The sequence below is a fragment of the Pelodiscus sinensis genome, chromosome 2, assembly GCF_049634645.1.
Source record: "Pelodiscus sinensis isolate JC-2024 chromosome 2, ASM4963464v1, whole genome shotgun sequence".
Taxonomy (NCBI): Eukaryota; Metazoa; Chordata; order Testudines; family Trionychidae; genus Pelodiscus; species Pelodiscus sinensis.
This window is the reverse complement of record NC_134712.1, coordinates 63,255,236-63,281,662: the sequence shown is the minus strand read 5'-3', so window position 1 is coordinate 63,281,662 and position 26,427 is coordinate 63,255,236. Positions and strand designations below refer to the sequence as shown.

General features: G+C 41.0%; 1 protein-coding gene across 9 annotated transcripts in view; it reads left to right on the top strand.

Annotated features, from left to right (window-relative positions):
- Positions 1-24,426, top strand: part of FAM110B (family with sequence similarity 110 member B) — a 172,271-nt gene extending 147,845 nt beyond the window's left edge. For 8 of the 9 annotated variants that reach the window (XM_006126146.4, XM_075920664.1, XM_006126147.4 and 5 more), the window contains one exon: positions 21,537-24,426. In XM_006126146.4, coding sequence (XP_006126208.1) covers positions 21,838-22,950 — 1,113 coding nt within the window. In that variant the 5' untranslated portion in view covers positions 21,537-21,837 and the 3' untranslated portion in view covers positions 22,951-24,426. Of the gene's footprint in view, positions 1-1,190; positions 1,231-21,536 lie in introns of all 9 variants that reach the window. The other variant, XM_006126149.4, reaches the window with a different exon arrangement.
- Positions 24,427-26,427: the final 2,001 nt, after the last annotated feature.

The following is a 26,427-nucleotide window of genomic DNA, read 5'->3' as shown; positions in this document are numbered from 1 at the left end:
ACTCCATCAATCCTTCTGAAGTAAAGAGTCCCTCTTTCTCTCTCCATATTGTATCCACAAGAGTGTCATCTGGAAGTAAGAAAGTTGACCACTTTTTTCCCATTCTGCAACCAGATTGGGAGATCAGGATGTGGTTCTGCTGCTTATTGGCACTTCAAGTTTCTGAGGCAGAAATACCATATGCCCTGAACCTATGGGTAGTTAGTCCTGGGAATCAGTATGTGCTTTAAGAAAAGCTCATATCTCTTGGCTTTGGCACTGTATTGTGCACGTGTTGAAGATCATTAAGCTGTTGTGGGCTTTTTACAGGTTTCCTCAAAACTGTCTTTTAGGAAAATAAACATATTCCCTGGCATGAACATGGTGTGCTATGGTATAAGTCTTCTATCCCTGATTTTACTAAATTACTTAAAACAGAGCAGAGAATAAGGGATGAAAGCAAAACGTGAGTAAAACATACTGTTCACACAGTTTATTGGTCCATAGTGCTCAAGAAGACTGTTCAATGACAGAAATCTTCTCCATACCTACATTAGGCAAAATAACATCAGGAGGCTCACTGATTGAAGAGAACAAGTAGTTTCCGTATCCAGTGTGCATGGCAAAATTACATAATCAGTTAGAAATACCAAATTATGAATCATACATACTAGGGAATGTTCACAAGCCATACAATACATTCAGTATTTTTTTTAAATAACTAATATGCATCCACATATCTTATTTGTTACCGCATCACAGAAATGCAGGGATAATGAAGTGTAGAACCAGAGAAAACACTGGAATGGGTGTTGATAGTTTTACGTCTTACTTTGTTTTTGCAGCCGGCTCAAAGTGAGAAGAGGCTCACTACATCAGTCTACTGATGACTCATGGTAGAGGTTGTAGCTCACTGTAGTCTACAGCATCCCTCCAGTCTCCCTCTAGTTGAGGAGCAGTGTATGCAGTGCTCCAGATGTCTTCAGCTGGCATATCGTCTCTTTGGGACTCCCCTGGGTTGCTGTACCATGTATCTGCAGCCAGACTGAGAATAAGGGAGACATAACCAGCATGTCATAGATGCTGGCCTGCAGTAGCTAACTGGCATAACACAACAAAGTTAATACTTTTTCATTTTACAGCTAGCATCTGCATGAGCAGTTCGGAATTAAACATAATTTTATATATGACTTTTATTTATGTTCGTGCAGGTCATCGTTGAAGTGAGATTTCATGCTTTTAAATGAACTTGTAAGTGGCTAATTTTTTACTTAAATGTTCTACTGATCAAGGTTATGGACTTAATTTTCCACCAATTTTTTTGTGCAGTTCTGTAGAATGCAGTGGAGTAGCAGAGGTGTAAATCAGTGCACTGTGCCTCTCTCTTAGTCTAAGTTAAAATATACTTTTGGTATTGTGTTAAGAAGTTTATCTTGTATATGTCATTTTATCGACAGACTGCTGGGAGAGGTTTGTTACCAACAGTCAAATTTAAATATTGAATATAATATATGGGTTCATTAGGCATTTCATAGATTATTTCAGATTCAGATGCTGATTAAATTACAATTATATTCCCCTTATCTACAAAATTTCAATTTGATAATCTGAACACATCTCCCTGTCAGTTTTCCCAGGGACTTCTACCTTGGCACAAACTACGGGGATCAGTGTTCACTATCCTGTACATAGGTGTACTGAATGGAGGAGGGTTCAAAAATCTTTCCCTAACTGGGCAAACCCAACCAGTCCCCTCAAAACCAAAGTTTACCCCATGTATGCCATGCAGAGAATGAAGAATATTATTATGAGTATTATTGGTTTTGAAAAAAATCCACTTTGTATGTTGGAGTAGCATTTAAAGCCTAGACAGTTAAAGTGTGTGTGTGTGTCTGTGAGTGTGTGAGAGAAAGAGAGAGAGAGAGTGACTGACTATAAACATTGTATAACAAGGGCTAAATAAACCAGCTTCCTTGATTGTTTTTATATCTAATTGCCAACAACTGCATTTCTGACTCCTCATTCCTCTGACAGCTTGCCTCTTAGCTCTGTCTGAGGTGTACATTTCTTTCACTGAACAGAATTATTGGTCTTTTGCTCCATATCATGGACATTAGACACCAACAACTTGATTAAAGGCTCCACGGAACACTGATTTGCTTCTCTTTATTTGTACACCTATCTCAGTCATTGTTATCCTGGGATCCAACTCAAGTTGGGTGAATCCCTTGTGACATGACCTTTTCTAGCAATTTCACAGTTTACTTCATGTTCTCTCACGGAACCCTTGAGAACAGGCAGTTTGTTTATTGCAGAGCCAGACAATTGTAACATTCCACTGACAACAAGGCTGCAATATCAGTGGCAATACTTGTGTTTTCTGTTACCAAGACCTCAGTCTTTCCTTTTAAAAGATTCAGTAGGATATAGATCTTGGCAATTATATCTACCTTTGTTCATTATAAAAGAACATGATAGCTCACATTGATAATCCCATTATAAATCTGTATTCCTGGTATGTCACTGACTTGGGCTGTGTGAATCCCAGTGATTTTTCTAGGCACCCAAAAGGTGTTTGCAACAGCTATGCAACTGCTTTATTCCCCCAAAACTGCTAGTGGTAGGTCTGACTTTCCGGGACTAATCTTAGGGTGTCTGTTGTGTGCAGAAATGTTTTCTCTAGTTAGTGTTTTAAGTCATCAGACTTAGTAGGTATTGGATACTGTTCTCAAGTTTTATGGGTGAGTATAGCAGAAATATTAAGGACTTTTCATTCCTTTATCTGAGTCATTCACTTAGTTAGTAGTTCTGCTGACTGATGTATATACTAGAATAGAATCCAGCTCACTCTTCCATAGCTGCCATGTGCTGTGCTAACAGAAGTCAAAATCAAGAAAGAAAATTGTCAGTGAAATAACCAGTCAGTAATTGAAATACAGATAGGGAGCCATATCTGCTGAGTAAGGACATTCATCATGCATAGTGGACTTTTTTAACCCAGCTACATGATAAAGATGATGGTAGTTATTAGTATTTGTTTACGTTAGGAATGTCTATTTAAAATATTTGTGTAACACAACATACTTCAAATGTATTAATTACGTTTTTCCAAATTGTCATGTACTAACATATTGAATTAGAGAAAACTTAACTTATCCATAATGCAACATGGTGGCATTCTATAAAGTCTGATCAATAAACATAAAATACAGATCTTTTTGACTAATTAGCTTAATGAGAACATTTCTAATTCAATAATCCCTACCAATGAAGTGGGAAAGGTGAGAAAATAATTGGCTACAGAGAGAGTAATATGTTACAAGCCAGATGTGATAGTATAAATATCAATATCCAAAATATAAGCTGGTCAAAAATGGTGCAAGGTTTGTTTTTGTTTGTTACTGAAATTCCAAATTTCAGTCTTTTATCAAAAATCGCTACTTATCTCTTAGAGTCTACTTTGTGTGCTTCTCCCAATAATCTATACAAATGTATTATGAAAAGTACATATATTATTTTATAATAGTCCTAAAAGTATTTGAAAGGCTCTTCTGATCTTGGTTCTTAAAGTGGAAACATTTTAGCGAGCTGCACTTTGTAACAGTAGCATGCTACACTATACCTCATCATTTTCACTGAATTGTAGTAGTGTTCCTGTAGGATATTAGGGTGACCATATTTCCTAAAGTAAAATTGGGATGGCCTGGAGCTTGCACGAGCTGCTCTCCTGCCTACTAGGATTGCCAGAGTTCCCCTACCCCTGAACTCTGTGTTCCATGCTGCCACTCACAGCTGGGGCTTACACCATACCCCAAGTTCCAAAGCCAATGCTGCCTGGGGATGACCCTCCATATGCTGTCTTCTCCGTGCTACCTGCAGCAAGGTCTGACCCGCTCTCTCTCCCCACACAAGATGAGGCTGGGGTTGAGTGCCCAATCTCTGTGACTCCTGCAGCTGGAGTTGGGGTTGACTCCAACCTCCATGTTGCCCAAAGCTGGGACTGACTCCCTGAGCTGCCCAGTATCTCACATTGCAATCCTTCCTCCTCCCCCTGCCCGTGTTTCTTTGTGCCCCTCAGGGGAAGCACATCCTTTTTTTTTTTTTTTTTTTTTTTTAACTGAGCATTTGCTTCTGCCAACCAATCAGTTGGCAAGAGCAAAAGGGGACAAACACATTTTTTTTCAAAGTCAAGACAGAGCTTAGAAAGAGGATTGTCCCAACTAAGACAGGATACATGTGTGATAGTTTCCTCCCTCCATGCTTTCTGAAAATTGACTTATGAATATAAATATGCATAATTCAGTGATGCTTTAGGCAAAATACTTTATGTAATCTATCAATTCTAATGTTACAATATGCTGGATCTGTATATCCTATTTTGGTTCATGTATCATTCTTGTATCTAAAGTTAGAAATAAGAAGTTAGAGGCTGTTTATAGTTTAAAAGGCACTAATGAGAGCCATTACTGGTGTCAACCACTCCTCCTCCCCCCCTCCCCCCCATGCCTTAATGACTTGGTGATCAACTTAATGATTTGTAAAGAGCATTGTCCTGAAAGTCTATAAGTATTTGGACTAGTAAGACACCTGGTAAACTTCCATAGAAGGGGAGGAATATAAAACAGAAGATTCCCACACTGGGGAAAAGGCTACTTATGCAGTGGGAAGCTCTCAGTCCTTTGTGTTCAGCTGGTCTAGCACACTCCAAAGAAACACACAGGGCTGGAGATCCGAGTCAGAGTGAGAGTTTGTGTCAGACTTGAAGACTGTGCCTTAAATAAGAACATCACTTTAGGGTGAGAAACTGCTTGCATTAAAGTGTTTTTAGTGGATTAGAACTAGCTATGTGTTTTCTTTTAATTTTAATTTAGTAACTTACCCTGATCTGTTTTCACTTGCAACCACTTAAATCCTACAGTTTATACTTAATAAAAACATTTATTTTCTATCAGACCCAGTGTAAATAATTGCTCCCTGAGGGGAATGACCAGTGTGCATATCTCTCTTTCATTGATAAAGAGGGCAAACATCCTCTTGAGCTTTCCTTTGTAAACTTTTACACAGAGAAAGAAAGCTTTATTTGGGGCTTTGATCCCTTTCAGGGGTTGGTTTCCTGGGTGCTGTGCCCTAGACCTACATCCTCCCAGAGAAGAAGTGGTTCAGTGTCATTGCTTTTCAGGGGGAGTGGTTACTTCAACTCTGTGCCTTGTTTGGGGGAGACCAGAGGATCTGTCCCTGCAGGACAGCGTGGTTGAGAGCAAGAAGGCATGATCAGCAATCCAAAGGAGACTTCTGTGATTGCACTCTGTCACAATATTGTCATCCTAGGCATTACTGCCTGGCAAGCTGGTATGCTGTAGATCCATTCACTGGCTTCCAGCAGAGTAAAATCAGATTACTTGCAGTATAAGTCAGTTCTAGATTTCCATTCTATTCCAGGAGGTAAACTCTGGTCTCATTAACTTCAGAGAGACCAGAATTGTGCCCTAGCTTCACTATCAAATACTGTGTCTGCACCATAACCAAGTTCTACCAATAAGTGAAAGCTTTTTGTAGAAAAAGGATTACGGGCAGTGCTTGCTCTGTGGCTATTAACTTGCAAGCCCTCTTCACTCTGAAATGTCATTGACTTAACTGTGAGTACCAGGTATGGAAGGCTTATCATAATCTATCATATATTAAGTACATCATAAAATATGTTCCTGGCTAACTTGAATCAACTGATATTAACAATATTTTGAAAAACTTGTTAACAGGCCTTTTCAGTCCTCGGAAAATGCTGCTGAAGTACATGACTGGGGGGTCAGTGACTAAGAAAGCTGTATCAGCAGGGCTTGACAAACCTCTGTTTCTACTCGCCCGTGGCAAGTAGATTTTCAGCCAGTCACTCCGTGCACCCCATTAACTGGCGCTGCGTGCATGTGCAGTGCCGGTCTGGCACATGCATGCACAGTGCGGGGCTGGCGAGTAGCTCTTGCCGCAATTTGTCGAGCCCTGTGTATCAGTGTAGTAGTTTTAAAAGGAGCTCATGGTTTTTTCTCTTATCGTCATCTAAAAATGGCAGAAAGTTGTGGGGGGGGGGGGAGGAGGAGTGTGTGTGTGTGTGTGTGTGTGTGTGTGTGAGAGAGAGAGAGAGAGAGAGAGAGAATATCACATACAAATTTTCCATTGTCATTTACACTGGCCACTTGCTTTCCTCTTATAAAAAGATTTAAATTTGTTTGAATATGCAGGTGTATGTGACACAATGACTTAGTGCATAGCTAGACTTCCTTTGAAAGTGTAGCCCTGTTTATTTTGTTTTGAATGAATGTATAAACTGCTTAGACTGATATGGCATACAAGGGTTTAAGATGCGGTAGGGAAACTGAGTGCCCTAGGCTTGCCTGGATCTGCCCCCAAGGATTGGGGAGCCTGAACTGGCACTCCAGCCCCCGCTGGCATTAGGGAGCCTGCGCTGGTACTCCAGCCACCTCTCCCCTCCCATCTCCCATGCCACCTCACCACTGGGCTGGAGCACACAAACTCTACTAGGCTCCCCCCCCCCACACACACAGCACTGGTGAGTGAGAGGAATGTGGGGAGTGTCTTTCTTCTCAGTCAGGGGCCACATCGGTGAAGGTTTTTTTGTTTTTTTTCATTTCTCGCTTGTGGGTTGCCTCTGATTTATTTTCTGTGGGTCAGTGGCTCCGACCCAAACAAGGTCCCCCCACCTCTAGTTTAAGACTAAGGTCTGGGGTTTCTCAAATATGTGTTACTGAGTTGATAGCTTCTCCAGAGTACAGCCAGATTGTTTCCATCATTTTTCTGCTGCAGTAGATAGAAATATTTCTTGGTTCCTTGCATAGTTTCCTGGTTCTTCCTTTGTCCTGGGCTGCATGTGATGTCTTGTCTTATGTTAATGTTGTGTCCCTGTTTTCTCTTACATCAGGGAATTATTTAACCATGTTGAAAAGTACCTTTGCATTTTTTTAATTTGTCATTCCTATAGGGGACTGCAGTATTTCTACTTTTTGTCCTGTTTGATCTTTCTTCCTTTCACAAGACAATTACCCTAATGGGGTTTGTAATCCCCATACCAGGAAGGAAGCCAGCATTTGGTGCTACATTTTTATATGTGTCTTTTGTGTTAAGGTATATGATTCCAACAAGTTTTTTCTGATCACTTGTCCTATATCTTTGAGAAACTTGATAAAGGAATTTTTTTCTCTGACCTTCAAATGAGATTGGTTGGTTTTGAGTGTGTTTAATCTTAATGTTTAAGAAAGAATGTTCTGGTTCCTTTGACTATTGGGGAAGGTGGAAGTTCATGTCTTGGTCCTCAATCAAATAGTTGGATCACAGAACTCTCTTGTACAGTAATCCAGTAGAGGGCTTTTTTTGTTAGTTTTTTCTTTTATTTTGGTTTTGTGCAAAGTCTGTACTTTGTCGTCTTGCTGTCTCTATGAGAAAAAAGACTTGGAATCAGCTAGCTGTGATAACCTGAAAAAAAGTGCTGCTTTCCAAGCAAGTCTTTTCAACTGAAGACTCTAGATGTTTAAGGTTCTAGGTAGGCAGGCAGGTAATACTAGTTATATCCTCAAACAGATAGGAAGCCTTCAGCTTCCTTGAGTCTAACCATATAACTTGGGTGTTGTTTTAAGGCTCCTGGCAGGTGAAATCTATTAGCTTTAACAATGGACAAAGATTTTAAATGTTATTATAGAAAAAATATAGTAACTTGTCACTTTAGAAATCAGTGATGTAAAAATGAAGTGTAGCAAAAGAAGCACTGTCGGCTAATGTAGGGAAAACTGCTGAAATCGGAGTGTATGGCAGGGAGACAGAAGCACCTTTGTAACAAAGAATCTATAATTGTATAGGAACATACTTCTGTCTTCATAAATAGCTTATGAATAGAGCGTAAGTAATCCAATGCATACGTTATAGAGGATTTACCCAGTGTTACTTGGGTCCTTAACTGAAATCATTTTTGTTTTTCATCTTTTAAATCATTGCTCTGGGATGGGGCTGGGAATGAGGGATTCAAGGTGCAGGCTGTCTTAAGGATAGAGGACAATCCCTGTCCTCTCTCACTGCAGCAGGTGGGGCCCAGGTGAGAAGCGCCTCTCCATGGCTGCTGCAATGGGCACAGCCAGGGGAAGGATGTGTCCCCCCCCCCCCCCCCCCCCCCAGCTGGGGGACTGACAGACACACAAACTCTCTGAAATATATATTAGATAGTTGTCCCTTTCTTTACCCCTGCCCTCTGCTGGCCCAGTGGGGTTATAACTGCCCCAGTCCCCATCTCTGGCCCCTTGCTGCCCACCTGTAGTCATCACACAGTATAGCTGTCCCTGCTAGCAGCCCCCTCCCTTTCCATTTTATGAGAAACAATTGCATTCCAGGCACCTCCCATTGTCCTGGCACAACCAAGCTGTTACCTTGCATTAAGTTATGATAAGAGAAAGCTAAATACCAAATCTGGCAGTCCTAGCTCTTACCATTTAGGAGAAGTTTTTAAATAGACAGAGTCACAGACAGACAGACAGAAATACAAACTTTCTCAAATACAGGCAGTCCCCAGGTTACGTACAAGATAGGGACTGTAGGTTTGTTCTTAAGTTGAATCTGTATGTAAGTCGGAACTGGCATCCAGATTCAGCCGCTGCTGAAACTGACCGCCAGTTCTGACTTACATACAGAATCAATTTAAGAACCCCAAGCTTCCCCAAGTCAGCTGCTGCTGAAACTGATCAGCAGCTGATTCCAGGAAGCCTGGGGCAGAACAACTCGGCCTCGGGCTTCCTGTAGTCAGCGCTGGTCAGTTTCAGCAGCGGCTGACTTGGGGACGCCTGGGGCAGAGCAGCTGGGGTGCTGCTGGGTTGCTCCAGTAGCACCGCTCCTTGGCGCTACTGGACCAACCCAGCAGCACCCCAGCTGCTCTGCCCCAGGCGTCCTGATTCAGCCACTGCTGAAACTGACCAGCAGCGGCTGAATCAGGACCTGGGGCAGAGCAGCTGGGGTGCTGCCGGGTTGGTCCAGTAGTGCCCAGAAGGCGCTGCAGGACCAATCGGCAGCGCCCCAGCTGCTCTGCTCCAGGGTCCAAAACAAAAGCCTGGTCTGCTGGGGGGAGGGGGGGGCACACTAGCCGCGCCCTCCCCCCCCCCCCCCCCCCAGCAGACCAGGGATACGGGAGCAGAGCCGCAGCGGCAGCGGGGTGCCGCACCTCTGAGGCTTTGCTCTGGCAAAGCCTCAGAGGCGCGGGAACCCGCCGCTGCTGCCGCTTCGGTCGGAGCAGCTTACGAACGGGGCTTTCTCGCCCCGGAGCTCGCAGGTAGCAATCCGCTACCTCGACCTCCAAGGCGAGAAAGCCCCGTTCGTAAGTGCGGATCCGATGTAAGTCGGATCCGCGTAAGTCGGGGACTGCCTGTATATATAGTAGATATCTGGATTATAAACTGCAGTTACCTGTGAAGCACATGTTTTTGTGTGCAAAAGATGCTTTAAAAATAATCGGTGTTAATATATCACATATCACAAAACAATGGAATATATAACAGATTCCACTTTAATTCATTTTGTAGAAGGTATTTCAGATTACATCTGTTTCTAGGCACCAAGTGCAACTCTTGAAGGTGAAGCTGTATAATATGAACTTCAATAGGCAACTGTTTTGTTGTGTATTCCAAGGCAAAATGTTGCTCAAGTTGAGAGTGCATATCAGTAACTTACAGGTAAACATGAAGTCCAAGGGTGATGTAATTATCTCAAAACCAATCAAGTTAAAGCCATGTTTTCCATATTTTTCCCCTCATGGTGTCATTTTGTATTGCATTTATGTACTAAAAACCGTACCTGGTATTGCCTGGGTCCTTCAGGGAAGCGGACTGGCAGTGGGAGGGGTGCAGGAGTCAGAGCAAGGCCTTAGGAATGTGGGGTGGAGGCAGGGGGCAAGGCAGAGGCTAGGGATGTGCAAGAATGAGGATTGGGACTGGAGGGGTTCAGGTTGGGGGCTTACTTTTCAGTATCACATCCCTCCAAACAGCTGCCCCTCCCTTTCCATGTGCTGGAAAACAGTCCGATTCCCAGCACTTCCCAGACCAAACTTGGACCTTGCTTTAAGTTAGAGCAAGAGGAAGCTGCAAACCAGATTGGGTGGCCCTAGCTCTTGCTGTTTAGGAAGAGTTATTGAACAAATGGGCTCTCAGACAGACTGACACAGATAGACAGACACTCTCTCTAAAATGGATAGATAGATTCTTAGATAATTCTTTCTGAAATCAGTTCTCATACTGAGCACATTGAGAGGTGGATATTTGGGGAATGCTGAATGTTTCATACATAAACAACAGGCTATATCTCCAGCATCAAATGAACAATAGAACTTCTATATATGCAGCCGGTCCCCGAGTTGCGAACAGTTGACTTACGACCGTTCACAGTTATGACCAAAGCTGTCGTAAATGGCGGACCCTGAGTTACAAACGCAATCTGCGCTTACGAACAGCGCAGTCGTGTGTAACTCTATGGGGTCCGACTTACGAATGAACAAAGTTACGACCAATTGCTTGGTCTGTAACCAGTTTGTAAGTCAGGAAGAGGCAGTAGTCACAACTAGCAGTAATGTCTAGAGACCCAGATGAGCTTTGTTACACAAGACACAATGCAAATGCAGACTTGGTCTACATTACAGAGTTAGGTCAATGTAAGGCAGTTTGTCAACCTATTTCAGTATCTACACTACAACCTTGCTCTTGCTGATGTAAATGCCCTACTACACTGACATAACTCTGCCTCCATGGACCCCGCATGGTGCTTTGAAACTGAAAAGAGAGACAGGTAGGTTCCCTGCTGTGAGCTCTGCTTCTGGTTCACAGCGTGGGCTGTCTCTCCAAGGTGGGTAAGGGGATGCCCTTTGGGTTCCCAGCAGGCTGCTGTTCAGGCTTCACACTTGCTGCTGGGAACCCTGTTTTCCCCCAGCTCCCCTTTCATAGCTGAGTTGCTGCCTAACTCTCCACTCTGAGTTCCGGAGGATTTTGTCATCAATACTTGTACCATGAATTCATAAAATCACTTCTCTAGAATCCCCTATTAAGAACCCCTATTAAGAACTTGGCAATATTCATCTTTAAAGGAAGGATAGTTTTATGTTTATGGCACTAGTCTGGGGCTTTGAAAAATTAGTTCATTTTCTGGTCCTGCCATAGATTTCCAATGTGTCCTAGTAAAGTTACATAATCTGTGCCTCTGTTCCCCATCTGTAAAATGATGATAATGCTTCACAGGGGTGATATGCAGGTAAATACATGAATAACTGTGAGGTGCTCAAATAAAGCACTGCTGAGGGACATATCAGCGGATAGACAAACTGCTTAGATTCTTTAATCTAAGTCTTCTTCCTAATTGATGGATTTCTGAGGATAAGGCATTGGATGTGATTTGTTTCAAGGTGCCCTTACATGTGTTGGCAAATGATAATAACTGTAATATGTAGTGCATGACATTATATGTAAGAAATAACAACCTCCTCCCTGCAACAAAAACATTTTTCAGTAGCTTTTTCTTTGCCATTACCAGCATTGCAAAAATATTCACGTGCATGAAAATCCAATGTAAAAACTAACAACAAAAAACCCTAGTAAACATTGTTTGCCCTAAGAAAAGTGCAAAGGGTAAACAGACAGTATAAATTATGAAAAAAATAGTTAGATGTAACATTTTTCCCCTATTAATATCAGATGTTTAACCAGAGAGGGTTTTTTAAAAAATATGCATAAAGATTTTTCTGAAAATGTGTTTGAAAGAAGCATTATGTATGTATCTAAAATGAACCTACCTATTAAAGTATTTATCAGTCATTGCCATAGAAATAAACATAGTTACAGGTATGTTAGTAAGGAGGAAATGTTTTAAGCCCCTACTAAGTTTAGTGAATCATTCTTATCAAACATACACTGAGATAGAAATGTTCACAAACAGGTGTAGTTACAAAACAGCCATATTAATACATCTTTTTAGGTCTCTTCCAGAGACTTCTTTTGGCAAGTCTTATTCCTCAGTGAATTTTGTTCCATGCAGAACAGGGGCTTAGAGAAAACAGAATTGATTTCTATTACTACTTTTGCAAATACAGGTCATAATATTCCTCTAAACAATATGAGGATTTTTATTTGTCTTATAATGGTTTTGGTTTCTAAATGGGAGAAAAGGAGGTTTTGTTTCTGTACTTTTTGAGTATTTTTACAGATTTTTCTGGAAAGGTTTTATCCAGAAGCAGATATAACTGAGGGTAGAGTATGGCTGCTGGGTTGCAAATATTCTACAGTGCATGATTCTACAGCTGAAAATAATGTTTCTAATTTTAGAAGTTTTTCCAACAAAGACATACTCCAGCTACTGTCAGACTATAAACATATACTTACATCCTGCCTTTGTGATGAAGAAGGTACTGGGTTGTTCAGGCACATTTTTGGCATTTGTATGTAAATATAATTTTTGGAAAATATTTCTCTGCTAGAATCATGGCATTTCAGAAAATGATGACTTTTGTAATGGAAAGTATCATCTTAGAAAGAAAAAATTAATTTAAATTTTTAAAAAATCCTTTTATTTGACTTAACCAAGAATTAACCAACTCTCAGCCATTATGAAACTAAGCTAAACAAGGTCTTTGTTTTTATTAAAGTTTTGCATTCCTTATTCTGTAATATTAGATGGAACTTTTTAGTATTTAGGTTAGATAACTGATTTTTTATGTAGACTCAAAAATAGTTTGAGCTCCCTATGAAATGTTTAAATGTCCAGAGTAGATGTGCATATTTGCATGTGCTGTTAAGTATAGAATAGAATTGGCATGGGACTGTCTGGCCATTGGTAAAATCCTATTAAAAATACAGTAATAAGAAAAGCTAGTTCTCGCTCTAAGTACTTATTTTCAATAACACATTAGGCAGGCAGCAGTAGTAGCCAAAATGTCAGCCTTTACTCTTGGAGCATGACTGCTATCCAAGCCCCTTTGTCCAGGGGCACCATTTCAGATTTTGATTAGGGAAGAGGAACAATTTGGTACATTCCAGAGACTTCTTGAGCACCTGAAAACATTTTTTGTTTTGTTTTGCTGGTAATAATTTTAATACAGTGTTCCTGTTGATATAATTTCTAATTCCTATATAAAGAAAAAAAACCTATCTACTCAGCTCTAATACTAACATGTGCTGACATCTTGTGTTGGCTCACTTAAGGGACACTGGCTAGTTTTAAGAATTGAATGTATATTCTTTCTTTATTACTAAGTCATGATTACTGCAATTGAAACAAATGTAGAAAGATCTGGATTACTATCACCTTTTTGCAGTTCATCAGGCTTGGAATGGATCATTTAACTTTTGGAAATATCTTGCCTAGGGTTGCCAGATAGTTTCACAAAAAATACTGAACATGGCGGGGGAAAAACTTGTTGAGCCAAAAAAAAAAAAAAAAAAGACCTGTCAGACACAGCAGGGGAAGAGTGTCCCTGCTGGCTTTGCATCCAAGAAAAAACAGAAAATGCCAGTATTTTCTGATTTTGGGTGGTTTTCTTTGTTTTTTTTTTGTTTGTTTGTTTGTTTTTTTTACAGGACAGAAGATGCAATTACCGGAGTGTCCGGGTAAAAACCGGACACCTGGCAAGCCTCCCATGAATTTACACTGCACCTAACTAGGGCTCTAGGGGATGTTACCTCACTAGAGACAATAATAGGGATGTTAAAACAGTTAATTGGTTAAACGATGTTAACCGTTTTCATGTTCATCCCATCATGGCCACATCATAAAATGCTTTTCAGTTAACATCTAAAATTGCACAGCCAGCATTTTGGTAAGTCCCAGCGTAGGGCAGAACCTGCTACCTACTGACAATTAAGTGCTCTCCTTTCATCTGATTCTCTCTTTTTTTAAAAAAATCACTCCTAGCCTCTGTGCTGCTTTTTTTTATTATTAACCATGACATCCTTCCCAATCACCTGGGACCAGTTCTCAGAAAACTGGCCACCTTGGTTTTACTTCCAGGTGAGTCCCCTTTTTTTGCAGCATGTAGCAGAGTGAAAACCTGTTTCAGTGGATAGGAAACTAGCTTCCGGGGACCTGGGTTCTACTCTCCCATCCCCCATGGAATTCCTGTATGGCCTCAGTCCAGGGTCTTAGGAACCGAGTTTTAAAAGTTTTTAGGCACCCACAGCTAAGTGGAGTTTACAAAGCCCCTAACTTTCAAGGCACTTCTGAAAATATTTATTCTGTGTGTTCCCTCCATGAGCATCTATATTGCCAGCCTTTATTTTGAAATAACAGCAATCTGGAGCACTTCTTCCTCCGATTCCTATAACTCTTAGTTTATGAGGAGTAAGGAAAGTCAAAGGAAGAGAGCTCTTCCTTCCACTTACTGCTTTGTAGACAGCGCCAAAAGCCAAACGAAGCTACACAATTGATGTAGCTCAAGTTGCGTCTCTTAATTCAACTTTAGCCCTGCTGTGTAGACGGACCCTCCGTGTCCTCTCTGTACAATGGGGGATAACAGCAGTGCTCTACCTCGCTGATGTGAGGCTGCCCTGTGAAATGCTCAGATAATATAGTAATGGGACCTAGTAAGTTCTACAAGGAGAGTGAGCACTTCTCTATACCACTACTATCCTTCCTAGGGTTTTGGCCTCTTCTTTTCATGTACCCCCTCATGTCTTCCTCTTTTCTGAATGTAGCTTTGGTTCAGAGGGCTTAGCTATGTTTCTTCTTAGTCCCCCCGTCTCTTCCCCCCCCAAAGACACGCACCCTGCTGACCGTAGAGGGACAGGTTCATCTAACAACTTCCAGATCTTTAATTTAATTACCAACCTTTTCTTACTGAAATCATTCTGACTCGGTAAACCAAACACTGACTCCCTGCCCCCATAGACATAAGCTGGAGAAGCATCACTCTCCAGCCTTCACATTCCCTAGTTATGCTGGGCAGTTAAGACCGCTGCCTGGAAGCCTACCTCCTTTATTAACTTCAGGTGAATGCAACAGCCCCCCACCCTCATTGGCACCCTGGCCCTTTCGCTACTATCGATCAGAATAATACAGTCGTCCTGGGACAACTCATGAGCCTAGTCTATACTATCACTGCCCATTGATCTAAGTTATGCAACTTCAGCTGCGTGAATAACAAAGCTGAAGTTGACGTACTTGGATCTTCTTACAGCAGTATCTTCTCTGCGGTAAGTTGACAGCTGATGCTCTCCTGTCAACTCTGCTTACTCTTCTCATTATAATGGAGTACTGGAACGGACAGGAGAGTGCTTTACGGTCAATATATTACATCTATAGTATACGTGATAAATGGACCTCCATAAGATCGATTGCTTCCTGTTGATCTTGTAGATAGTAAAGACATACCCTAAAAGACTATTCAGAAACTTCCACCAGGGTAGACTGCTCCTGACTATGCAGAACTGCTTACTGCATGGAGCATGTTAAACCCTGTTCCTTATAGTATGTTTTCAGGTGCAGTTGAAAATCAGGACTTCGATTTGTGGCTTGAGCCATAGCTGTCTTAGAATTGCCTCTCTCCTTATGCTGTATCCTGACAACTGACATCATCTGAAGCATCTGTGTATGCACAAGTTGCTCTAGTCTAAAATCAGTTTAAACACTGAATGTGGAAATTCTTGTGTCAGTTTATTGGCTTATTTTATTTATATTTGTATTTAGCTTATTTTTATAAACTTACAGCTATACAGCATATGAGCCAGGATCAAATCAAATTGAACAAGATGTTAAACCCAGAAGTTAACTAAATCAATTTAAACCACGCTGTTAGTTAATATAGTGCAACTTTGCATACGACAGGCCCAAACCACTCTCGCTTCAGAATGGGACCCAAAGCTCTGAAATGTACTCTCCCACTGGTCCAGTGGATTCTGAGTTTGGCCTACAGGGCACACAGCAAATGAGATATCTTTTGTGATATGGGACTTTTTTTTTTTTTAGTCTTTTGAGCTGATGTTAATTAGCTGTGTTTGTTATGTCAATTACTTTAGTTTTTTCATTTGTGTGATTTATATATTTGATGTAACTGTATCTAAAGGTTGTGATAGATGCTTTTTAAAAATTGGAAATAAAATTGACGTGTACCTTCAAAATAAAGGCAAGACAAAGCAAAGGCTGGCAGTCTGTGTTGGCATGATAAAGGCTGATCATTATTATTCATAGAATCATGGAGCTGGAAGAGACCTTAGGAGGTCATCAAGTCCAGCCTCCTGCCCAAGGCAGGACCAATCCCAACTAAATCAACCCAGCCAGAGCTTTGTCAAGCCGAGACTTAAACAGCTCTAGGGATGGAGATTCCACCATCCTAGGTGTAACCCATTCCAGTGTTTCACCACCCTCCTAGTGAAATAGTTTTTCCTAATATTCAACCTAGACCTCCCCCACTGTAACTTGAGACCATTGCTCCTTGTTCTGCCATCTGTCACTACTGTGAACAGCCTTTCTCCATTTTCTTTGGAACCTCCCTTCAGGAAGTTGAAGGCTGCTATCAAATCCCTCACTCTTCTGCAGACTAAATAAGCCCAAATCCCTCAGTCTCTCCTCATAGGTCATGCGCTCCAACCCCCTAATCATTTTGGTCACCCTCCACTGGACCCTCTCCAATGCATCCACATCCTTTCTATAGTGGGGGACCCAGAACTGGACACAATACTCTAGATGTGGCCTCACCAGAGCCGAATAAAAGGGAATAATCACTTCTTTGGATCTGCTGGCAATGCTCCTCCTAATGCACCCTAATATGCCATTAGCCTTCTTGGTTACAAGGGCACACTGTTGACTCATATCCAGCTTCTCATCCACTGTGATCCCCAGGTCCTTTTCTGCTGAACTGTTACTTAGCCATTCAGTCCCCAGCCTGTAATAATGCTTGGGATTCTTCCGTCCCTAGTGCAGGACTCTGCACTTGTCCTTGTTGAACCTGATCAGATTTCTTTTGGCCCAATCTTCTAATCTGTCCAGGTCACTCTGGACCCTATCCCTGCCCTCCAGCGTATCTTCCTCTCCCCCTAGCTTAGTGTCATCTGCAAACTTGCTGAGGGTGCAATCTATCCCCTCATCCAGGTCTTTAATAAAGATGTTGAACAAAACTGGTCCAAGAACTGATCCTTGGGGCACTCTGCTAGAAACCGACCACCAACCTGACATCAAGCCGTTGATCACTACCTGTTGGGCTCAACAGTCTAGCCAGCTTTCTATCCATCTTACAGTCCATTTATCCAATCCATACTCCCTTAACTTACTGGCAAGAATATTGTAGGAGACCGTATCAAAAGCTTTGCTAAAGTCAAGGTACATCATATCCACTGATTTTCCCATATCTACGGAGCCAGTTACCTGATCTTAGAAGCTATTCAGATTAGTCAGGCACGACTTGCCCTTTGTGAATCCATGCTGACTATTCCTGATCACTTTCCCCTCTTCCAAGTGGTTCAGAATGGATTCTTTGAGGATCCCCTCCATGATTTTTCCAGGGACTTGGGTAAGGCTGACCAGTCTGTAGCTCCCTGGATTGTTGTTCTTCCCCTTTTTAAAGATGGGCACTACATTTGCCTTTTTCCAATTAACCGTGATCTCTCCCGATCTCCATGAGTTTTCAAAGATAATGGCCAAAGGATCTGCAATGACATTTGCCAACTCCCTCAGTACCTTTGGATGCACTAAAACTGGGCCCGTGGATTTGTTTGTTTCGCTTTTCTAAATAGTTCCTAACTTGTTCTTTCCCCGCCAAGAGCTGTCCACCTCTTATCTCTTGCTATTTTACTTCATACCGCCTCCCTCTGGCAACCCTTTGCAGTATGTGTTGAAAGCATTTATTGGGTAGAACTGTGACCCCATTGAGGTCAATGGCAAAACTCTCATTGACTTTATTCAGGCCAGGATTTTTCTCCCTTGGCTTTTATTGATGTGCTGCAATTTTAACATTATTTCGGTGTGCATTGTTATTGTCAATGCACTTCATATAAACATAGTTAAAGGTTATGCCACCTGTGTAATGTGGAAATAATGCACTCCACAAGGTGAACAATAGAGATTTAGGGAAATGAAATGTTCTTCTTTTTGTCAATTAACATTGTTAGCTTTTTGTTTAGAATATAGTGGTATATATGAAAAGTAAACTTGAAGATTGTGCAGTAATGTCATACTAATAATAGTACTAGAGAGTATTTGCAATTTTGATTTGTTTTATATATATTTTTTTGCATTACAGAAAGGCTGTGGACTTAGTGTGGTAGTAGAAATTTCAGTAACCATCTTTTGTAACTGCCTTTGAGTGGCAGGCTTAGTTCTTTGACTTTGAGGTGTCTAGTAGATTTTTCTGAGTTTATGTTGATATTTAAGTACAAAACATCAGTAGCACAATTTAAACTATCGAGTAAGGCTGGCTTTGTTTCTTCCATTCACAGAGCCTTTCATTGACTTCAGAGAGCTTTTGTATCAGTCCCTTTGTGCCCATCCTTACTTAGTTGCACACACACCATCATACTGTTCTCTTTTTAAATATTTTAAATTACTAATTTGAAGTCAGTGCTGGGTGCTCAGCATGCTCTCTGGTTTTCATTGGGGCTGTTCTAAGTCAGTGACTAAGTGGTACAGGGCATCCCAGTAGACGTTGGTTCCACGCTAACATCATTGACTCTTGTAAGAACTGTTGCATTAGAGGTCCTCCCATTCCCTGCTCTTACATTGCGCCAAAAAAAATTTGCGCAAATGGAAATCAGCTGTGGGGACAATTCCCTGCTTTACGTCATTTCACTACACAACCATTTTTTGGAAAATATCTTGGACATATAGTGGGGGGGTGCCATGTATGCCCAGATTTTCCAAAATAATCTTGCTTGTGATGCTTTGTTTTCTCTCAGTAACCAGAGTGTCTCCATACTATTGCACCGATCTGCTCCCCAAGCAGGAGAATGGAGCTAACAGACTACCGTCTGAGGCATGATCATAGTGGCCTAATGGCAGTGAAGGGACGTGGGAGTTGTAGTCATGCTTTCTTGAGTACTTTTAAAGCCGTTGAAGACCAAGCACTATAAGTGTAAAATATTATCATTCTTTGTGATATTTATGTCCAATGCTCTTTCATAATTTGTGTGTGCCCAATTTGTGAACCTGGATGCACCAAATACATACCAGTCAGAAATTTGTACAAATATATAGAAACTAAGCCCTAAACCAGGCATGTCCAAAGTCCGGCCCGCGGGCCAATTGCGGCCTGTGTTCCGATTTAATACGGCCCCCGCTTCCTCCCCCTCTCCTGTTTCCCTGGTGCTCTTTTGAACTGGCGCGCCCAGCGCGCCGCCACCGCCTCCGCGGTCCTAGAGCCTGCCCTGTAGGGCACGTCCGCAGCCCCGCTCGGCTGCGGGTTCGCCCTGCTCCCGGGCCACCGTGGGGCCGGCGTGCCCTGCGCTCTCCGCCTGCCTCTGACCCGGCCCTCCCACATGTTCACTTCTTCAAATCTGGCCCTCTTTGAAAAAAGTTTGGATACCCCTGCCCTAAACTGATTAAATGCACAAAATTTGATGTGTATGCATATTGGGTATTTGCATGCATAAGTGTACACAAGTGCATGCACACAATTCTGCTCAGCATATTTTGAAAATCTGATCCCTAATGACAAAACAATGAGACTCATAACTATTTTGATTCCACGAGGGAAGAAAACTTTTCATCTTTCTGAAATACCGTCTTGAAATAGAAGTTAAACTGCTGAGAGGTTAACACTGAGATTTATAAAACACTGAAAGAGATAATTAATTAACATTACACTGCCTTTTCTATTGGACTGAAACTGTGTCTGCTTTATCACCCAACCAAACATATTAGTTTGTACTTGGAGAATACATCTGACAGTAAGCCTTATGTGGAGAGCTCATCTTTTTCTTATAATCTCATTACAGAATTGATATACTTTTATTTGCTTGCTTTGACCTTGAATGGTTTAGGCAGAATGCTCAATGTCTTTATCATTTATCTGCTCGAACAAGTACTTGCTCTTTTCCTGAATATTTTAAACAGTTGTATCTTTAATTTTAATCTTTTAGCTTTCTGTAGTAATTCAGCTGAGTACTAAACACTGAGGATGATGATAATTCAGTTTATCAATAATATGATGGAAGAGTACTGAGTTCCTGGCATGTTAAAATATACTTAAGTACTCAGTTTCTGGGAGAGGCTTTTGCCTGCATTTCTTCATACTGGTGAATAAGCTCATTATACATATAAAATTATAAAAAATAATTTCAGCGATAAGAGAAATGGGTTATTGAAAAAGCCAGCACATCTTCAAGGGGCAGTAATAAAGCAAATAAGATCCATTAACCAAATCATTGCTTTGAAAAGCAGATTCATTGGTAAGTGCCCTTGAGTGCTTTATGTGGGAAGAATTGTTAAAGCCCTTAGAAACAACATTATCAAGGTTGGGCTTTTAGGTCCGGTTTGACCAAATTAAATGATAGAATATGATATTATCATTCAGATCATGTAAACTTCACCCACAGTTAGCCGGAGTATCCTATTTAATACTGGAACAACTGTGTCAGAATTTAAGAAACAGAAATTATACACATTCAAGACTCATAAATAAGTGGTCCAAATTTACCCATGATAAATTGAAGGCTCTGATATATTTTACTTTTTAGTAAGTAAATTCATCAAAGTTCAGTGAGTTAGGTTATTGCAGATTTTTCAGTGTAATTTGTATCTTTTGCTAGACTATGTATTAATTATGGATAGTGGATGAAAGCCTATTGGGTGCACTTCACTCATTACAGCTCTCCACTGGCTCCTAGCTTTGCAACTGTTCTAAACTTCCTGAGACTTTAATGTAAAGAAATATGAAGGAAAATGCATTGATATTTTTTAAAAATTTATTTTGATGGGCAATATATCCTGAAGATGTTTTTTATCTTTCAAGATAAAACATATACATAAATTAGCTAGTTTAAAACACACTGTTATCAATGGAGAAAGTCTTTCACTAGCCCCAATTTATCAGTACACTTGTGTTTAGGTGAGACTGCATAAGCTCCCCCAAATTGACACATTCCCTCCCATATACATACTATACCATGTTCCTTCCATTTCCCCCTCCCTCCCAAAAAAAGAAATGTAACACAAACATAGCCAAGAGAAATGGCATAAGACATGGAAATGTGAATGCAGACAATCATATATAAATGTATGCATGTTTTTCAGTGATTTTCAGTTATAATATTCTTAAACACAACTATAGATTGTGGTTAATAGTGAAAATCTTACTTTAAAAATGCATTCTAATACATGCATGGAAATATCCATGAAGAATAATTAACTCAGGTTTGCGTAGTCTGTCAAAAAGATATATGCCACTCGGCAAAGGCCTGTTAGAATGTTTCATAGGACTGCCTGTTTTCTCTGTACTGCCCACAGCTGTAACTCAGCCAGTAACACAGAGAGAGTATACACAGTTTCTCTGTTGCTATAGCTGTGATGTCACACACCGATTCTAATATGTGGTTGGCTATTTTATGTTTCAGATCACTGCCTGTAGTTGAGCACAAAGAAAACAACGAGACTCCCACATCTTTCAGCGAGAAGAAAGGAATCAACAGAGCAGATTAATATGGACTTGTGTCTGGTGGCCTTTTTGTACAAAGGCTGCCTTTAAAAAAAGAAACAGTGTTATTTAATGAGCTGTGAAATGAGGTGCTGCTGCTAACACTCTGATTCCAAGATTCATCTGCTCTTCATCGTGCTTAATGTACATGTTTCTACACCGTGCATTTAGAAGCTCCCAGAGAAGAATCCAAAACGGCTGCGGGGGAAAGACCACCAAACATGCCTACAGAAACACTACAGACAGGTAGCATGGTGAAACCTGTCAGTCCTGCAGTCACTTTCACGTCTGCCGTTCCTCTTCGCATCTTAAACAAAGGACCGGATTATTTCCGCAGGCAGGCAGAGCCTAATCCAAAAAGACTTAGTGCTGTGGAGAGACTAGAAGCTGATAAGGCAAAATATGTAAAGAGCCAAGAGGTCATCAATGCCAAACAAGAGCCTGTAAAGCCAGCAGTACTTGCAAAGCCACCGGTTTGCCCTGCTGCCAAGCGAGCATTGGGTAGCCCTACCCTGAAAGTGTTCAACAACAATGCAAAGACTGAGAGTGGTGTCCAGAGAGAGAATTTAAAACTAGAGATTTTGAAAAACATCATTAATAGCTCTGAAGGCTCCAGCTCAGGTTCAGGTCACAAACATAGTTCACGAAACTGGCCTCCCCACAGATCTGATTCAGCTGAGCTGAACCGGCATTCATTTGCAGAATCTTTAAAGGTCTACCCCACGCAGGGCCGGAGTAGCCCTCAAGAAAGCAACTCCAATGTGAGCAGAAGGCTCTTAGAACAGTCAGCGGAGACTTTCTTGCACGTTTCCCATAGCTCATCAGACATTAGAAAAGTAACTAGCGGTAAGCCCTTAAAAGCAATACCTTGCAGTAGTTCAGCCCCACCTCTGCCTCCAAAACCCAAAATTACTGCCGTCGCCGCCTTGAAATCCCCAGACATCGACACAGTTGAATCCAGTTGCGTAGTCAGTCGAAGACCCTCCCTTCAACGATCAAAATCAGACTTAAGTGACAGATACTTTCGTGTTGATGCAGATGTGGAACGATTCTTTAATTACTGTGGACTGGATCCTGAAGAGCTTGAAAATCTTGGGATGGAAAATTTTGCAAGGGCTAACTCTGATATTATATCCCTCAACTTTCGCAGTGCAAGCATGATTAGCTCAGACTGTGAACAGTCTCAGGACAGCAACAGTGACCTTAGAAATGATGATAGTGCCAATGACCGTGTGCCATATGGCATTTCTGCAATTGAAAGAAATGCCAGAATCATCAAGTGGTTGTATAGCATCAAGCAAGCTAGAGAGTCACAGAAAGTGTCCCATGTGTGAGAGGAAATCCACAATGGAATAAGGAAGGACTGTATCTTTGTCTGTGAATATTCAGTTGTGAAGGGTTGTGAAGTCTACTTGAAGTCTTGTACACTTCTCAAATCTCTTTGTGTTGCTTGTTGTGCAATGTTTTTAAGTTGCATGCCTGTCAACATGTGAACTGACCTGGCTTCCACTTGAACAATAACTAACTACAAATCCTGGCTGAGCATACACATTATCTGCCAAAAGTTTAAGACCAGAATCTAATTAGGGCTTCGTTATAATCAGATTGTTTACATTAAAAGGTTACATGGCTTCTTCGTTATTTATATAGTTCCTTGTGAGTTTTGTATCTCATGTTTTGGTGTCTTAAATACAGATATTGTCAACCGACATTACTAGCTTTTAAGTTGAAACTGAATCCTTTTGAAAGAAAAGGCAAAATTGACCAAAATACGAGATTTAGACGTACAATAGGCAAAGAAACGTGATCTTCTGTGGAGTGGGATTTATTGGCTCACATAAAAGTGTATCTAAGCTACAGATTATAATGTATCCTTTGTTAAAATATATGAATCCTTTTTTTATTAAAGGAGTGTTTGGGGTCTGATAATTTTCATTTTCTAAGTTCCCTGACCTTTACAGCAAAAATAGTCTAGCAAATCTGCTTGACCTTTCATAGCCTAAATGAGTCTTGAGTTTGACTCAGTGTAAAAATATTAATGGGTTTGTGTTACACTGATGGAGAGGTTAAAAGGTGTCAAAGAAATTTGACTGATGGAAATGTCTCTTCTGTTGTATGTTCCTTTGGTATGTTTTGGTTTCTTTTTTGTTTGTTGTCTTAGTAAAGAAAGATTCCTAGTCTTAAACTTTTGACAGGAATGATTAGATCCTATAGCTGATATTTGAATGCCTTTATTAGTCAAGCACATCAGGACTACAAACTCCATGCTGTCTTTTTAAGTTTTTGTAGACTTGTTTGAACAGTTCATGGGAAAAAAAATGGAATCACACAGCCATATCAGTATAAAACCTCCTGTTCAGAAGTAAATACACTTGATAGCTGAACTATATCTGAAAAATTGTAATTATGTTGTCTTGCATATGTTATATCTAAGGCTGTGAAAGTTTGTTACAGCTCTAGAAAAGTGTAGAAAACATGACAGTATGTAGCTTTTTTCCCTTACGATGGTTAGTGCTGCACGTCAGTCTGTTACAATTTTGTTGACAATCTTTGTCTTCCCAATGGTTTAACTAACTGTCATTTCAATTGACAGTTACAGTGTGATAGCAAAGAAGTTTAAAGTACAGTGGTCTGCTTCATTATTATTGTATTCATGCTTTGAAGTACATTGCAGCACTACCTTATACTTCATCAGCTAATAGGAAACTTTTTTATTGTGTAAATGCTGTAAGACTTTGTATATACTTCAGTTGTTATTAAATCTTTAAAAAGAAGAGTGTTATGCTAATAAATAGCTCCTGGTGCAGGTATTGGTGGTGTGTTTCCTTCGTTTTAGATTTTTTTTTATCATTTTGTTAAAAAAAGTGGGTAATTAGTTGCAGTGCTATGGTAAATCTTGGTTAAATAGTTCAGTAGATTTCTCTCCAAAACTGCTTTGCAGAACATTCATTCTTTTACTGTAACTATAGAAACATCTTCCTGTAGAACTAGAAGAGTTTATTAGGGCTCCTAAAATAACCTGCTTCTTCCTTTCTTATTGCACACTTACCTGTCAATGTTATTGTTCCCTTGTATTGCATCTATTCCCAGCAAACCTCTGATTTCTTTGAATTGTTCTTCAGTAATGTATATTTATACATTTCAGTATTAAGTGTTTACTAGAGTCTGTGTGCCCCACTTTTTATGCTTGCTAACCCCCCTCTCTTCTGCAGCTTTCATGGCCAGAGAGCATGAGAGCTATGCTCACCAACCCCCCTCTCTTTAGGGGTAGATGTATGGAAGGTGCAAGAGCAGCCTGGAGGCAGGGTGTCTGGCCAGGGGGAGGGTGCAGGAGTGGGCTGGGGTTGTGGGCTCTTAGCTTGTGGGGGTTTGAGTGAGGAAGGTGGGAGTGCGGGATCTCAGTGGAGAGGTTTAGGATGCAGGGTCATAAGAACAGCCATACTGGGTCAGACCAAAGGTCCATCCAGCCCAGTACCCTGTCTGCCGACAATGGCCAATGCCAGGAGTCCCAGAGGGAGTGAATCGAACAGGTAATGATCAAGCGATCGCTCTCCTGCCATCCTTCTCCACCCTCTGACAAACAGAGGCTAGGGACACCATTCCTTGCCCATCCTGGCTAATAGCCATTTATGGACTTAACCTCCATGAATGTATCTAGTTCTCTTTTAAACCCTGTTATAGTCCTAGCCTTCACAACCTCCTCAGGCAAGGAGTTCCACAGATTGACTATGGGCTGTGTCAGAAGAAGAACTTGCTTTTATTTGTTCTAAACCTGTTGCCCATTAGTTCCATTTGGTGGCCCCTAGCAGGGGTCTTGACAGGGAAGTTTGAGGAGGTTAAGGGTATGAGTTCTTGGTTGGGGGGGGCATGGGGATTCATGCTGAGAGCCGGCCCTGCTACAGAAACATTTAAAACTCCCCCCAGCACACAAGGCAAGCATGGATTTGCTGCCGCCCCAGGGTTTTGGGTGATCAGGATCAGGATGCAGGGAGCACCATACACAGCAGGGGCGTGTTTAACACTAGGAGGCTGCACGTCTCCTGCCTCCCAGGAGCACTGGGGAAGAAGAGAGGCCATCACCTCCCTGGAGCACCAGGGAAGAGGGTGGGGGTCGGAGGAGGTGCCTGGAGCAAAACTCTGGCTGGGGGTGGGATGATGCTGGTGACCTGATGATGTTACTTCCTTGTCCTGCAAGAAATTTTTATTTATATATATATATATATATATATATATATATATATATATATGGAAACAAGTCAGGTTTTTTTTATTTCAAGGAGCCCCCTACACCTTTAGCCCTACTGTTCTCAAATGAACACCACATTCTTTTTTAGGCAAGTTTTCATTCTTTTTCAGTGTGGAAGACCTGGAGTGAGGTTGAAGTACAAACATTACAGTGCTTATTGCAAATTTTGTTCATTTTTTTATGTTTACTGAGTGATTATACATGAAAAGAAAATACATATAAATGGCAGCCTACCTTTTTACATTTTCTTCTGGGAGTTTTTTTGTAATGAACCTATGTTTTTTCTAGCAACGGTAAAAAAGGAGGAAGAAAGATTGATTTAAAGTACAAGCACATTTGTGATGTATTTTAAGCTTTGTGGATTTGAGCTGACATAGACATCACTTTGGTTTTTCAAACCTATTTTCCTACAGTGAAATCTACCCAATTCAGTCACTGTTTTGCCAAAGAAAGTAATTCTTTAAGGGATTAAAGCCAAGTGTAATGCAGATATACAGCTAAGAAATAAAGAACTTAACACTAAAATTAAAATGCTCTAAAGTTGTCTAGTAAGTGGTATATTTAA